General features: G+C 36.0%; 1 protein-coding gene across 1 annotated transcript in view; it reads right to left on the bottom strand.

Moving 5' to 3' along the window:
- AIG1 (androgen induced 1) overlaps positions 1-16258 on the bottom strand; it is a 1942198-nt gene that overhangs the window by 25377 nt on the left and 1900563 nt on the right. Inside the window, exon 5 of the mRNA XM_044060096.1 lies at positions 580-743. Within this exon, the coding sequence (XP_043916031.1) occupies positions 580-743 (164 nt within the window). The remainder of the gene's footprint in view (positions 1-579; positions 744-16258) is intronic.

The raw sequence follows: 16258 nt of genomic DNA, 5'->3' as shown, positions 1-16258 counted from the left end.
ACATGTCCTCCCTGCATTTGCATGGGTTTTCTCTGGGTGCTGCAGTTTCCTCCCACATTATAACGACAAGCATATGGAGTGTTTCTCCCCAGGCCTCCTCTGAAAATGGGCTCTTTCCCAGTAAACAAGATAAAGACCTTATTCTGCAGTGATTATTTGAAATATGGATATGTATTATACAGATTATTAAGAAAATGCAAGCATGTATTTATCCATTGGTGTTATTTGTTCATCTGCATAGGAGCTTAAATACTCAAGTCCCACAGACAATCATTCTCCTGCTGAACAGTAAACAAATTTAAAAAAAATAATATAAGTATTCCCAGTTAGAGGCCGATGATGCAGTGTAATCAAGTTAGGAAGAAATGAACACTGTCAGAGTTTACAGTAATGAAGCACTAATATTTTTCAATAATGCACCTGTGTAATGAGTTTTTTTTTTTTTTTTTTTGGAAATTTTAGAAATTTCTGTTATGCACAGAACTGAGTTTAATTGCCTCTTTGATAAATTATATAAGTTAATGCTTCAGAATTGCCTTCAATTTGTTTTCTAGTTTTATTCATAAAAGTAATACTTACATTTTGTTGTGTCCCAGATGTAGCTGTTCAGTGTTTCACCCAGAACATAGAAGATGTTAACTAATGCAATCATAGTCATAAAGAAGATAATTTTGGCAGCAGGACTAATGAAGTCCAGGACTGGGTATGCCCAGACGCCAGTCACATGGTGCACCCAGCAGACCCTGAAAACAACAACATAAAGTACAGTTAACAATCTACATCATATTGTCTTCTTTAATTAGCATCAGATAAAATTGGTGAGTGAATTTAGACAAGGCGGGTCAAGAACCACTTGCATATATATACATGACTGTCAGCCAGGTACAAGCCTAACTTACATATAAAAAGCCTCCATTTATTATAATTTATTATTATTTTATTTATTATTTATTATAATAACAATATGAGAGTGCAAGACATTTAGCAGAAGGCAATGAATGTAGCAGACAGAGTGTGATTAATGAATCTGCCACAGGAATTATTTCAAATTCAATGTATTATACTGCAGGTAGAAGGTGTTTCACTGTGTAGTTGTTCCAAATCTACATTGAAGAGAATCATGTTTAAGCAAATTCCCGTTTAATCAGATGTTGCCTTTTAGAGAATTTGGATGACTATAACTTGATAAATAGCACTGCATTTGGTGCAGGGCATTTGTTTCTATAGTTTCTACAGTCCACAGCCCAGTGTTTTCTTGGGTTTTTAGTTTTCTGGCTGTTTAGGCTAAGCCTGGATAATTATTTTAGAATGTCAAAGAAAGCTTACTCAAAATATGTCATGTTTCAAGTAAAAATGCATTTAGCTGAGTTTTGTGTGTGTTTTATGTATAGTTGGATCCATATGCCCTCTTCTTGTTTGCAGTCTGTTTCTTTTTCCAAATATAAAATGATGATAGGGATAACCAACATGTTTAAAAGTAGTTAGAAGCACAGAAGTGAAAGGAGCTCTAATTTGTGACTCAGACTCTTGAGGTCCAGATATCATACTGGTGTTACTGCTATAAAATAGATCAGATTGAGTTTTGGCTCAAGAGCCTTGTCCCTTTATCTATGAAACCATCAGCATGGTGGTTAAGGTCAAATTACAAGTACACACAAATACAGAGGAAGCCCACTGCTTAATCACTGTTAGAATCAAAGAAGTGACAAGATAATGCTAGCTCATATTTGGGACTTGAACCAAGACTTCTAGCATATCGTGTTGGTGTCACTGTCACTGGATTAACAAGAGCCTCTGGACAGTTACCGGACTGGTGTTGAGTTCCCCTTAAGAGACTTTATCCTTTCAGATAGGAAAAAGAGTGGTTAGTGAATCACAGTCATCTAGTTCAGTTTTTAGGAAGTGAGTAGCAGGTTTTAAAACACAGATGTAGAATATCTTAATATGTTTTTAAAAGAAATTCTAGCTCCTAAATGTAAAAATTCAAAGTAAATAAACACTATTTTCCCAGATATTTTTAGAAAATATTTTAAAGTTAACTCTTGCAGTGTTTGCTTAGATATTTTTAGAAGAGCATTTTATAATTAATTCTGAAGTGGATGACTACATCATTGCCAATGATTGCTGTTACTCATGATTTTTAAGATAAAGACCTTATTTTGCATTGATTATTTGACATATGGATATGTGTTATGCAGATTATTAAGAAAATGCAAGCATGTATTTATGCATTGGTGTTATTTGTTCATTTATTTTGGTAATCAAGAGATATATTAGTTTACAGTACTTATCTGCAATTGTGATAGAAGGGAATACAAGGCAAGCCAAATGCATATAATTTTATGTGATCAATTTAATAATGAAAAGTGTCTAGCACAACAATAAAAGATAAAACTGTTTAGAAGTAAGTAGAAGAGAAAACATAAACAGTACCAATGAGCAAAAGTGATATATTGGTAAATGGAAACAAATGCAAAAAAGAAATGTAGTATAATTTGATAAAACAGTGAATGCGATACAAATATCTGACACGCTATTCACTGCTTTAATAAATTTCTTGTGTGCATGTAGACGGATTCTTGCTGCTAACCATACCTCTCAACTGTTAAGATTTAAGCATAGCATTTTGAATTCTGGCCTCAGATTTTTTTTGTTCATCATAGTTTTACCTCATAAAGATAGACTTATTCAATGTCATGTACCATATTTAATAACTGAAATAAGCAGATAAAGATTCCTTCTCACTAACTATATGTGGTCTAGTATCCAAAAACCTTATATTACAAAAAATAAGAAAGTGATCCTCTTTTGGGCCCTCTGCTATGATTTATTAAGACCAGCACTATGCTTTTTAATGTTCAGAGATTAAAGATACTTAACTGAGGCAGTGAGACAATGCGGATGGGAAACAGGCCATTGGAAATTTGAGCATCATTATACCAAAACTGTTACATGAATATACTGATTATTGATAATCACCCATCCTGCTCCCAGTGCAGTATACCTCTCTCTATCTTAGACATATAAAAACAAATATTTATCATCATACACCTCATCTCATATCTGTGGTATACCTCCATAAACCCCAAATGCAAATGTTCAGATTTCTTCATTTGTTATCCACTCTAATTCTGTAGTGCATAGCTATCCTATTCTATGTCAAAAATGCAGTAATCTGCAGTCCGTTGGAGTAAAAACTAAAAATACAGTACCCCAAAAAAAAAATTTTAAAAAATCCCCCCAAGATAAGCACATGTGCTTCCACTGCAGCCCCAGCATTCCATGCCCTCATATCCTTCTACTTACCAAGCTTACAAAAAAGTGTCTCTAAACAGAAAGTGTAGTATGCTCAGCAGTATGTTTTAGTAACACTTTTAGCTAAATTTTTAGGCATTTGAACAAATCATTATAAGAAGTGGTTCGTGTTCTTTTCCTAATTTCAGCAGATTGTGAGACCCCACAGCATGAAATATAAAACTGAAATTGAGATGTTCTGTCTGAAAGAGTAATTTTATATTTTGTTTGTAATCACTCTTCTGACATCTTTCCACAATGTCTGTAAAAATAGTTTCAGAAGAGGTCCTATAAGAAGTGCACATTTAAAATGTGAGATAAAAATGTAAAAAAATAGCTATGGTTATGGAGCTATGTTTATTGTACCAAAAATCACGTTTGCAACTTTTGCAAATGAAAATACTTTGAAATAAAATTGAAAGAATACACATTTCTGTTAATTTTATCAATCCAATATCATTTATGATGAATATCAGAACAGTAACACAATGTTCACACCAGCAAGATCATGTTCCACTTTAGCATAAGAATAATTTTATATTACAGTGTCCCATAAACAAGTAGTTTGATTAGTAATGCTGGCCCCTCCTCACACTTCCACTGGTATGTCATTTTCTAAGCACAGTATTTCCTTTTGTTTCCTATAGAGGATCTAGTCCCGTGTGCTCTAAAACCACTTTCTCAAAGCCAGGGACTCAGGTACCTTCTAGCTCATGGAGGCTACTGCTTCTGCTTGAAACTGAATATGAGTTCTGGCAAGCAGCTGTGGGTAGGGAGAGAAGATGGGGGGGGGTTATGATTAGTGAGCAGGCAGGGGATTCTAGTGTTAGGGAGCAGGAAGGCAGTTTTAGGGTTAGTAAGAGTGTTATAGTTTTAAGCTTAGGAAGTGGGAAGGGAGTTTTAGGGTTATAGAGCAACTGGGAATTTAGGTTTTGGGAGGAGGGTTGGAGTTTTAGGTTTAAGGAGTGACTGGGGAATTTAGGTTTAAGGAGGGCTTCTGAAATTTTAGGTTTGGGGGGGGCAGCTGGAGTTTAAGGTTTAGGGTGTAATCTGGCACTTTAAAATTAGGGAGGGGAAGTCGATTTTTACAGTAAGAGAGCAAGGAATCGGGTTGGGAACTGGGTGGGAGTTTTAGTGTTAGCTCTGGTAGGGCTACACAGTGAAACATGTCAAGTGCTGGGCAGGCTATGTAGGCACAGGTGATTGGGCAAGTGGCAGTTCAAGTGCTTGCTTTTAAAAGCAAGTGGTAACAAGCAGGTGTATCATGAGCTGCTAGCATATAAATACCTGTAGTAGATCATATTTTTCCAGGTTGAGCAGTGTGGGGCAATACCTGCAATGCTGGATCTTATTATGACCCTAGATGGTCTGGTGTTGCCCATTACAGACCATTTCATGGGCATTATTACTTTGCATATCTATAAACAGAAAGCAGAGCGGGTTTGCTAAAAATCTCAAGAAGGCAGAATAAGTAATGTGATTAAACTTGAACTGATGTATGCTATTGGGAAAAGTGGAAGAGAGACAAGAAACAGGAGAAAAATAGCTATAGATAGAGAAAGAGAGAGAGAGAGAGAGAAGCTTAGGGCCTTTAGGAAGAAGCAGGACAAGAGCAGTTATTTATTAAAGGGACAGAGGAATTGGTGTCTGAGGGAGGAGATGCTAAATAGAAAGAATAACAAGCTCATGATTTAAATCAGGGGCTATTAGCTGTTGAATGGATGGTAGGCAGAACTGGAACCTGATATCTGTACAACTGTTTCATTCTATTACTCAGTTAACAAATAAATAAAAATAAAAGTAAAAACAAAAATAAATACTATTTATAAACACTCCTGATTGGTTAAACTAATGGGATATGACAAATAAAACTTCATTAAAATAATCAAAGCATGGAAACAATTTTTTAAACTATCATTAATACTTTAAAGCTCGAGAAATTAAAAGCATTTACAATTCACACTATTTAAACCTTGTTTTCTCTGAGCATTGAAAAAAAACTGCCAGAATACTTCAGCTTTTTACTAAAATTAAATCAGTTTCCCTTTCCTGCTTATCTATTACAACTCTTAGTAAAACACGAATTTCAAATTTCCTGAAACTTACAAATTGCATACTGTGTCTAGTAGAGCATTTTCTTATTTGTATTGCTCTAACATGTTATGCAGTTTTTGTCTGGTGAGATATTATACTTTTTTTATAAAATGCAGTGTAAGCAAAGGCCTGTTAATCACAAATTATATTCTCATGGTACAAATGACCCTCTCTTTAATACCAGTGGTCATCTCAGTTGCAGAGTTAATAATATAAGGACTGCTCATGATAACACTACCTTCACTGACTGACTACATCCTCTACATTTCTATTTATCCCTAGGTTATTGATGCATAATATCTTCTGGAAACGTCCTTTCTCTTCCTAAAATACTAGCCATATCATTTCATTTGCCTGACAGCATTACTGTTATCGTCACATCCGCATTTAATGTTTTTAAAGTAACATTTTTAACATTATTCAAATTATAAAATTTGTCAGAATTTAATTCTACAGAGCTACATGTATGTCTTGGTCACATTGTTCAATAATAGCTAATATATTTTTGCAGGGGTTAAAAGGTCTAGGTTTGTATAACTTGCTATAGTGACGTTTTACTGCTTCGGTTTTAACATCACAAATAGCAAGCTTTTCTGATTAATGTTCATAATAAAAATCTTTAAATTCAAGAGAACATAAGCAATTTATGAATGCCCACAGGAACAAAAAATAATCTTTATGAAATGCCACTGAATTCAGGGTCTGTTAAGTGATGAGAACTCAGACCAATTACTCCATTTCTAACAGTTGCCATGGCTGCCATGGTGTTCTACTGCTCTATTGGTTCCTTAAGGTTTCCTCAAAAGGAGCATTGTCCTGGAAACCACTTTTTCTGCAATGTTGGTCTGACACTAAGACTTTATATTTAGCTTTGAATGGTTGAAATGGGATTGTAGACTTCGTTGGGATGTTGTTGATGTGAACTGAGTGAATGTGTGAAGTTTGGGAACCGGTGATGAGATGGGTGGACCACAATTAAAAATCTTCCTTTTAGTATGTTGACGCTTCCTTTTTTGGGAAGGCAACTATTGCTGATCATGTTATTACCCACTGAATTATACATACGGGAAGAGCTTTTAACTGAATGTGAGTTAGAGGAATCTCAATCATTAAGTTATATGTATTTCAGATTTTAATATTGCCCTCTTATGTCTTTCCCGTATCAACAAGACTCCTGTCCCTATCTCATATTTGGAAATTGTATCCTTAGTGCCTCTAAATTGCCCTTTTTTGAAACTAATAACATCTATAAAAATTTTCATTATAAAAGAATGTAACTTCATCAGACATTCAGAAGCAATTGGCCAGTATCAGTCATGCAGAAAAAAAATGAACATCTACATTAAAACTACTAGGCTAAATTAATTGTATGTGTCATACACACATTCATTAATATATTCCAAAATGGAACTCTTTCTTTAAATTGTCTTGCTGCATCAAAGCTCATCTCATCTCACATACACAGGCACACATGAAAACACATGCACACACACACACACACACACACACACACACACACACACACACACACACACACACACACACACACACACACACACACAAGCGCACACACACAAGCACACACACACGTCATGTTAAAGCCTGCCTCAGAGTTCTCATGGATTGTGATTCAATGAGGATTGCTGATATTATGCATGTCAATGTAAAAGGCATTCAAATCACAATCTATGAAAAGTATGAGGCAGACTTTAATATGGATGGACAGGAGCAGGAACGAAGTGGATAGTGACATGCATCATACAATACTGTGTATAACCCAACTCTAGACAAGGATAATGTCATATCTCTAGACTAAAAATGTTGCTTTATTGTGTACCATGTGCAAGTGCACCACATAAAGTTTTGGGGTTAGTTGTACACTGCCATTAAGGACTGCAATCCAAGACTATGAATAGGGATCTTGAATAGTGGAATACAATACACAGTGCCTCTAGTGCACAGTGTGCTCAAGCATTTTGTGCGCTGTAACTATATATATATATATATATATATATATATATATATACATTCACAACATACATGCACGCACACACAGACACAAACACACACATATATATATATATATATATATATATATATATGAATGCCATGATGCATGCATGTTAATTTACATATGTGCACACATTGTATGAACACACGCACAAAATACAATGATATACAATGCATGTTGGTATCAGCCTAAACAGTGATTGTGCCATGATTGTGAATCGTGCATGGTTGGTGGTGGTTTGCATATATACTACATGCCTGGATTTCTGTGCCTATATAACGGGGAAGAACTGCATACAAGGTTTTGTGCCACCATGTACTAGACTTTCTGAATTTCTAAGGTCTTTTGTGTGCAGGTATACTGCATATCATCCCTGTTCCTTGGTGCACAAATATTATGAACAGCACACAATATCCAGATTTGGGACCTAGTGTCAATATCATTTAATGGTAAAGACAGACAGATGTCAAGCATTTAGCAAAAAAGCAAAAAAAAAGGCAAAAAGATAAATAAAAATATGAGTGAGTACTTCATCTGATACCAGACTTCTTTAGACAAAACTGGCACACTGAATGTTCTATTCACAAATGTGTTTCCCCTGAAGGATCAGATAAGGATCAGATAATTCCTGTGCCTCAGGTGAGAATAAAAGCCTATAACTTACTTTTTTGCTGTGTACATCTAAATTGAAACTGTTTGCTATGTACATCAAAACTGAAACTATGTTATACTTTTCAGTTTTAGCATGCTTTTCTCTTTGCACACTGTTTAGCACTGATTTATTTTACTGATGCATGTTTACACATAGGTATATATTTCATATAATCTTTTGTTTCATCTTGTGAAGGGTATACATATAGTTTCTGGTCATGTCTTTTCTTTTTTATCTTTTCACTCCTCACTTTTATTGCATACAAAAAGCCTTTGCTTTATTGAAGTATACAAACCACACTCCACTCCCAAAACCCCCACCCATATGCAGGCTAGCTGCTTTTTACTTGTACTGTTTGCTTTTCCAGTTTTACCTGGCACTGACTTTTGCATGAGGATATAGTAGTCTTCTTGAATGTAACTGTGATGACACCACCACTGGACCACTAATCAAGAAGCCTCAATCCTCACTACTGGTACCAAAGGGGGATGTACACTAGGAAGATAACAGGTACACACACAGTATTTCCAGATCCAGCTCTCTGCATCAAGTGAAATTTCCCTTAAGAGCACACAGAGACCACAGCCTGTCCAGGGCTGGTTTCTCCCTCTTTCTCCAGATCCCCAGTAAGACTCCCCACTGGCACAGCTATAGAGTTGAGATGTCAGCTGAGTGGCCAAACCAAGACCTCCAGCACCCGCTCTGTCCAACCAGTGCTTTGGGTCCCTGCCCAAGTAGCTGACACACATACTCTCTGGGGTTTGATTTACATATACACACACACACACCTGGGAAAGACTGGTACAGGTTTAATGGCTATGCCCTCTTTTGCCCATACGATAACATAGTTATCACTGCACCAGCCAACTCCTTATCAGCTACTTTAAGGCCCATAACAAATGGTATCCAATCTTACTGTGTAATATTAATATTAATACAAATGGTAGTTTGACCAAGAGCAAGGCTGTTAGGAGTGGCCCACACAGTGTCACCAAATATATATGCAAGTGTTCTGAAAATGTAAATATCTCTAGACAGATCATCCATAATAAAAGGTTTAAATATATTTAATAATAAATAATAAAAGAACAAAAATACTCAGTATATATTCACAGTGACATCCAAGTTCAAAACCACAGGAGATATTTAAAACAGCATTGCAGAACAGTGTCAAACAAATAAAGAAAAATATCTAAACTAAGCTATGCTATATTCCTAACTATATCTAAGAGAGTTATACTATTCCCTAGAAAGTTACTTCATCAGAGCAAGGCAAATGTGCTGAATGGTTCTTGTCATTGCCAGGTCCAAGACAGAATACAGAATGCTCTGTCTCTCTAAAAGACTTTTTAAATTAATATCTCAAATATTACTGCTGGGATAGCTTGCAGAATACCATCATTTCTTGTCATTTGACTCTATCCCAGTTGAACCCTACCACTGCTGGATGCTAGCAGTATTTAGCATCTACCTGTGAAAATACATAGACCTCAGATCTCTGGCAGATGCTGGAAGTCATAAAACAACTGCATTCCTTCATACTTTCAGAGGTAATAATTAATTCACTCCGAAGACAATACAGAAAGCTTTCTAGTTTTAGACAGTGTATCTCCTTGCTCCATTGAAACTGAAAGATGCAATATTTTATTCTTAGCCATAAAGTAATTGAATTCCAGTTATTTTTCTGAAGTTAACCTCCTGTATTCCAATTTCCACTGTTAAAATATATACATTTAAACAGTTACAATAGTGCATGTACATTCAGACACACTGTGGTTACAGTTCAAACAGCACTTTGCAAAAACCCTTTCAACATATACTTCTGTACCAGCAGTTTGATATACACATGACATACAGTTCTAATACATTTGTAGCACAAGCATCTTATATAAATCATATTGATCTTCACAAATGGCATATAATTATTTACAAAATTCCAGATAGCTGTGCTGGCAGTACCTCCTTTGTCACAGGAACATTCTCCCATCCCACACAACTTCCTCTTTCAGCATATTTTTTATGTTTCATTCACTTACCAAACTACAGCTCTTCTTTGACCTTAATTAACACCTTTTTACTTAGGTGTTGGATCTTTGCATTGTTAGCTAAACTGACCAAATTGATTCAAGTGCTAATTAGCACTGATTGAACTTAGAAAACTGGCACACTGTAAATACTGAGAATAACAGAAAAGCCATGGACTTGTTTGCCTTGAAGAATCACCTGCACTTTCTGGCCCTGGGGACAATAATTTAATATGCCACACTTTAAGTACTGGATACATGTAAACACTTGTTCTCTGATACTTTTATGTTTTGACATAGTTTTTCTTTTCTTTTCTACTTTGTTGTGTTTCAAGATATCTATATTTGTTTTTCTGATCACTACCTGCATCCACAGATGCATAATTTCATATCATCATTTTCTCATTTTTATGAGGACATAACATAGCTGGTGGTGACTAATCTTGTTTCTATTTCTTTCACACTGTAACAGCATGTAAAAGGCCTTTTGCTTCACTACCCTGTACTAACCTCTTTCCATCTTACTTTACGTATGCATATGAATGTGAACGTGTATGCATTCACAAACACACACACACACACACACACACACACACACACACACACACACACACACACACACACACACACACACACACACACACACACAAGCTAGCTGGTTACTATTATTATTTTTTTCTTTTGATTTGCTTTTCTAGTTTTACCGTACTCCACCTTTAGTCTAAGTATATTTCTCCAGTAACCTTATTAGATATATACCACCATTGTGGACTGCTTCCTCTTTCAGCATATATTTTTTAAGGTTTATCCCCTTATATAATATTCAGACAAGTACTTATTTTACTTAATTGTTGAGTCTCTTCATTATTACATAAATCAGCCAGGTTGTCTCTCATGATCATTAGTGGTGCTTGTGTCTTCTATAGCATAAAATATGATGGCCATTTATCTACAGATATTTAATATATGTATAGTACCAATTTTGTTATATTATTATTTTGTGGTACATACCACCAGATGAGAAGAGACATTCAGCTTGAATAATCAATAAGTGGAATGAGATATGCATTACTCAGGCCGCTAGACTCCCCTTGTTTTCCCTCAATTTAATATTTGTATCCAGTTACAGTGGTGTAAAATACATATACCCTCTCGACTGTTAAAAATTTATTTGCTTCCATTTTAATTATATGTAGTTGACTGTTTGCTTAATACATTATTTTTTAAGTATTTAATCTGAAGAAATCCAGGTAGTAGACAAAACCCCTCACTGTAACTTTTTGCTTAATGTTTAGTTTCTTGCTTTCTCATTATAGTATATTTAAACTTCTTCAAAAATCGGCATATTAAATTAAGTTCATTTGACTCCATGCTCAGATATGGGTAATTTTTGTCAGTGTTCATTTACACAAACACACATGCATACATGTGTGTATATATACATCTATCTATAAGTAAGAGTTTGAGTGACAGTAATATGGCATAGTACTGATACAGCAATCTTTTAATCATGCATGTATTGCAGTTCAGGAATGAAGAAAATATATAGGGGAAAAAAAGAACACTGTAAAATGTTATCCTGTTTTAGAATGTTTCAAATACATTTGTGATTATTACAAATATAACTGCTTTTTACATGCGGTGGTGGTGCTGCGGTAGCGTTATCGCCTCACAGTTAAATGCTGCCCGTTCGATTCTCGGTTAGAGCGTCTTCTGTGTGGCGTTCCTTCGTTGACGGTTAGGCCCGGCAAGCCAGCGCGTAAAACTCTACTGCCAATCATTAGCGGACCGGAGTTCCGCATAACTGCTTTTTGTACATTTTAAACTGTATATACATGACATTTGTTAAAGCTGCTTTTGTATTGAATAACAAGGAAACTACCATTAGGTATTACTGCTTATATATGTATGTGTTGTTAGCACTCTGTAATGGGAGCTCACTCTTTTTTCATCTCTAACAAGTTATGATGCGGTTTGGTGTCTTGTAAGTTGAATTTCTGATAAACTAGAAAGACATGGAGCCTGTCTGTGCAATATGTATCTTATTCTATTTGACAATTACGGACGCTGAAGGTCTCTTTTCATCTAGTAGTGAACTTGACGAAGCAATAATAATGCAGGAAGGTCTGAGCCTGATGATACATAACATACTTCCATACAATTTAGCTTTATGTTAATTAAAAATGTTTGTAGCTGTGGTCTAATTATGCAAGCAGTCTGTGCAAACAGCCTTTTAATAGTCTATTCCATTGCATTGTGATATCTAGTCTTAGTCTAACATGTACATTAATGTTGGAATAGAATCCTGACAGCATTGGGATACCTGTATTTCTGAACATAATACTTCATATAGACAACAAAAAATAAATTTCAGATTCCCTTCCCATTCTATATCCTAAGCTTAGGCTACAGCTTTATTTGCACCCGGGATGAGGGGGGAGGGCAACATCAAAGTGCCACTGTGAGCAGAGGTAGACTTATTTTCAGTATATGTCAATCTCTACACATTTGACAAGTCAGTAGTAATAGAATTATCACTCTTCCCCACCTCCCAACAGTTTACATACTCCTTTCTACTTCTTTAAAATGCACAGATCCAAGACCAACTTTTTGGCAGAATACTTTCTTTTTAAGTTCTGTGTGCTTTATTAGGGTTAATAATAAACATAAAAACATAAACAATGAAAGAATCAAAATGACACAGAAATGCTGCCACAGAGCTTTGAGTTAAATAGATGGGGACTATGTTATACTGCATAAGTAATCTAATAGCTAAGATAAAGAAAGTGTTAAATAAGGACACAGAGCAAGATGCAGTCATCTTTACTCAAGAGGTATGTACAGCAGTGACAGACAAAAGTCACCTCCTTTCCCCTCTTCTGCTTGCTGCCTTCTAGAATTCCGTTGAACAGCTTCCTTTAAGCAGCTGCAATGATACTACTTTTCGCTGCTTAATCTTGTTAACAGTTAATTAGTGGCATCTCATTTCACGTGCTGTTTTATCAGACTTGAGATACTAGATTGTTTGCAACATTTCAGTACTAAACCTTAGCCTGATAAAGCCATTATGTCAGTTTTGTCCATTATGTTTATGGTACTGCCAGGAAGGAAGATTCCTATGAAACAGGAATTCCTTGTGAGAGATGCTTACACCTAACATGGGTACTGCAGCAGAGTTAATTGTTTCCCACATTAACTGCATTGTGTTGCACAATCACAACATATATTGAAGGTCTGTTCTTAACAAGCCACATATGTGGAAGCAGCTAACTGCTCCCACATCTGTTTTATCAAGAAGTAATCAATGTGTAGCACTAGCTGCTCAAACATCTGCTTTGTCAATAAGTAATCAAAGTATGCAGCCCTAACTGCTCCATCTGTTTTATCAATAAGTAATCAATGTGTGCAGCACTAACTGCTCCATTTGCTTCATCAATAAGTAATCAATGTGTGCCATACTACCTGCTCCAACATCTGCTTTATCAATAAGTAATCAATGTGTGCAGCAATAACTGCTCCATCTGTTTTATCAGTAAGTAACCAATGCATGCAGCACTAGCTGCTCCACATTTATTTTATCAATAAGTAATGAATGTGTGCAGCATTAGCTGCTCCATCGGTTTTATCAATACGTAATAAATGTGTGTAGCACTAGCTGCTCCAACATCTGTTTTATCCATAAGTAATCAATGTTTGTAGCACTAGCTGCTCCAACATCTGTTTTATTAGTAAGTAATCAATGTGTGCAGCACTGACTGCTCTAACATCTGTTTTATCAATAAGTAATCAATGTCCGCAGCACTGACTGCTCCATCTGTTTTATTAATAAGTAATCAATGTGTGCAGCACTTACTGCTCTAACATCTGTTTTATCAATAAGTAATTAATGTGCGCAGCACTGACTGCTCCATCTGTTTTATCAATAAGCAACCACTGAGTATAGAACTAACTGGTTAGGTGTCACCACAGTGGATCACCTGTCCGCTCATGATTGACAGTGCAGTTTTATGGTGTGGAGTTGCCAGCCCGGCACCCAACCTTCCACAGAAGGGACACACATGTACGCACTCACACCTATGGCCAATTTAGAGTGGCCAATCCACCTACAGCATGTCTTTGGGATGTGGGAGGAAACCAGAGCACCCGGAGGAAACCTACGCAACCACAGGGAGAACATACAGACTCCACACAGAAGGCTCCCAGCTGAGGATCGAACTGGAGCACCTCTTGCTGTGAGGTAGCAATGCTAACTGCTGCTCCACTGTGGCTGCTCCAACATCTGTTTTATCAATAAGCAACCAAAGAGTACAGGAGGGTGCGATTGTGATTTCCAATGTTAAATGTGCATATAGTGAATATGAGAATGTCAAGTCAACCTCATTACCATCTAGTCTAAGCAGTTACTGTAATATCCATTAAAAGTGTTTGCTTTTCCAATTAAAGTACCAGTAAGGTACAAAGCTGTTGTTTTGGAATTTAAGCTGAGCTAGCTTCATCTATTTTTATGTTAACAAGCCCAGTGTCAAAACCAAATATCACAGTCCATAAACTTTTCCCAAAGGTTGGTGATGAATTATTTGTGTAGATCTTGTCAAATAAATCATAGATGGATGAAATCCAACCAACTGGCATCTGCAGGGAACATGTGATCATGAAGAAAGCAAGCATTTTCACAATAAACTTTATCAGATTAACAAGTATTAACAGTCCCTAATGAAAAGGAATGCAACAATTTCCTCCCATGTTACTAATTTTCTAGGTGATTAGACTGATTTTGTTTCTGCTTTTCTTAACATGGTTGTGTTACCAGTACTTTCAGTATGCTATTGAACTGGGATTGTCTGTGGTGAACTAATGTTGAAATAGTCACTCATACTGTACCAAGGAGGACTGTTATGTCCTGAATCACAAACTGGATGAAGAATGGACGTAGGATGCAGGGAGAAATTAAGATAAATAAAATATCCACCTAGCATGGAGATGTTTGAGTTGTCCTTCTGCTTCATGAGCTATACCCAGGTTGCTTTGCAGGTTGGAATGCATGTAGTAAATGATGTGCCTGATCAGGGATAGGCTTAGACTGAATGAGCTGTATGCTGTATATCAGTCAGGCATGTCATGTAAGAAGGCAATATACTAGTCCACGAAATTTTCTGATGTACATTCAGCTCTGTGGTTTGAATTGAAGAAGTGTACAGTCCAAATCGCCCAATTGCTTGGGAAGTCTTAACCTCTGGCAGATGTGGAACATTTCCATTGATAAGCCTCCAGCACCTGATTTTGTTTGATGAGTTGATGTGATTGCTTGTGCATCCCTATCTTCATATTGGGATTACTAAAAAACTCTCTCTTAGGGGGTCCCTAATATGACCCTGTCCTATTGCAGCATAAGTAGTCATATGCAGCTATATAAAAATGATACAGTGTCTAATGGGAGTTGCCAGTAATAGGGGCTGTGCGTCATTAATGTCTTCCTCCCATCCATTCACTAGAGATTAAATGTAGAGCACATCCTTTACCTTCTCACTCCTATATCTTGACCATGCATATGTCTTACACTGTACATGTACTACATGGTGTCAGATGTAAAGGTAAATTGTGTTGGAATTAAACATACTTTGACACAGATGCTGCGTTGTCATGCTGTACTGATGTGGTTTTCTGCAGTCTGTGAATTCTTTCCAAAGGTATAGCTATCACCGACATTATCATATTAATGTGCAATAACAGGACAATTTTGTTATTTTCACTTTTTGATGTGAAAATGAATTATTCCATTTCAATAACAGGAGAGTTTTGTTCTTTTCAGTTTTTGACATGAAAATGAATTATTCCATTTCCATTTTTAAATTTTATTTTACTTTGTTGAGATGACTAATATTACATCTTTTTGCATATAAAATGATTTCTGTCATGAATCCTAGCATCATTTCTGTTGCACCACTAACTGATAATTTTTTTGCCTTATATGCCTGTGTCTTTGCTATAACCATTAACATATTTGAAGCTGCTTGTAAAGTTGTCAGAAAATTAGAAACTTTGGATTGAAAAAATGTGAGCTGTGTTTCCCACTGAGTGGAATTGTGAAAAATTGGAAAAGATCTTATATGCAATACTCCTTCATATAGTAGGTGAAGAAATGAATAAGATGTTTAATATTTTTATCTTAAAGCAAAAGGCAAA

Source organism: Protopterus annectens, chromosome 1.part0 (genome assembly GCF_019279795.1).
Source record: "Protopterus annectens isolate FY-2018-M chromosome 1.part0, PAN1.0, whole genome shotgun sequence".
Taxonomy (NCBI): domain Eukaryota; kingdom Metazoa; phylum Chordata; order Ceratodontiformes; family Protopteridae; genus Protopterus; species Protopterus annectens.
The sequence above is the reverse complement of the archived record's forward strand: the minus strand, read 5'-3'. Positions and strand labels throughout refer to the sequence as shown.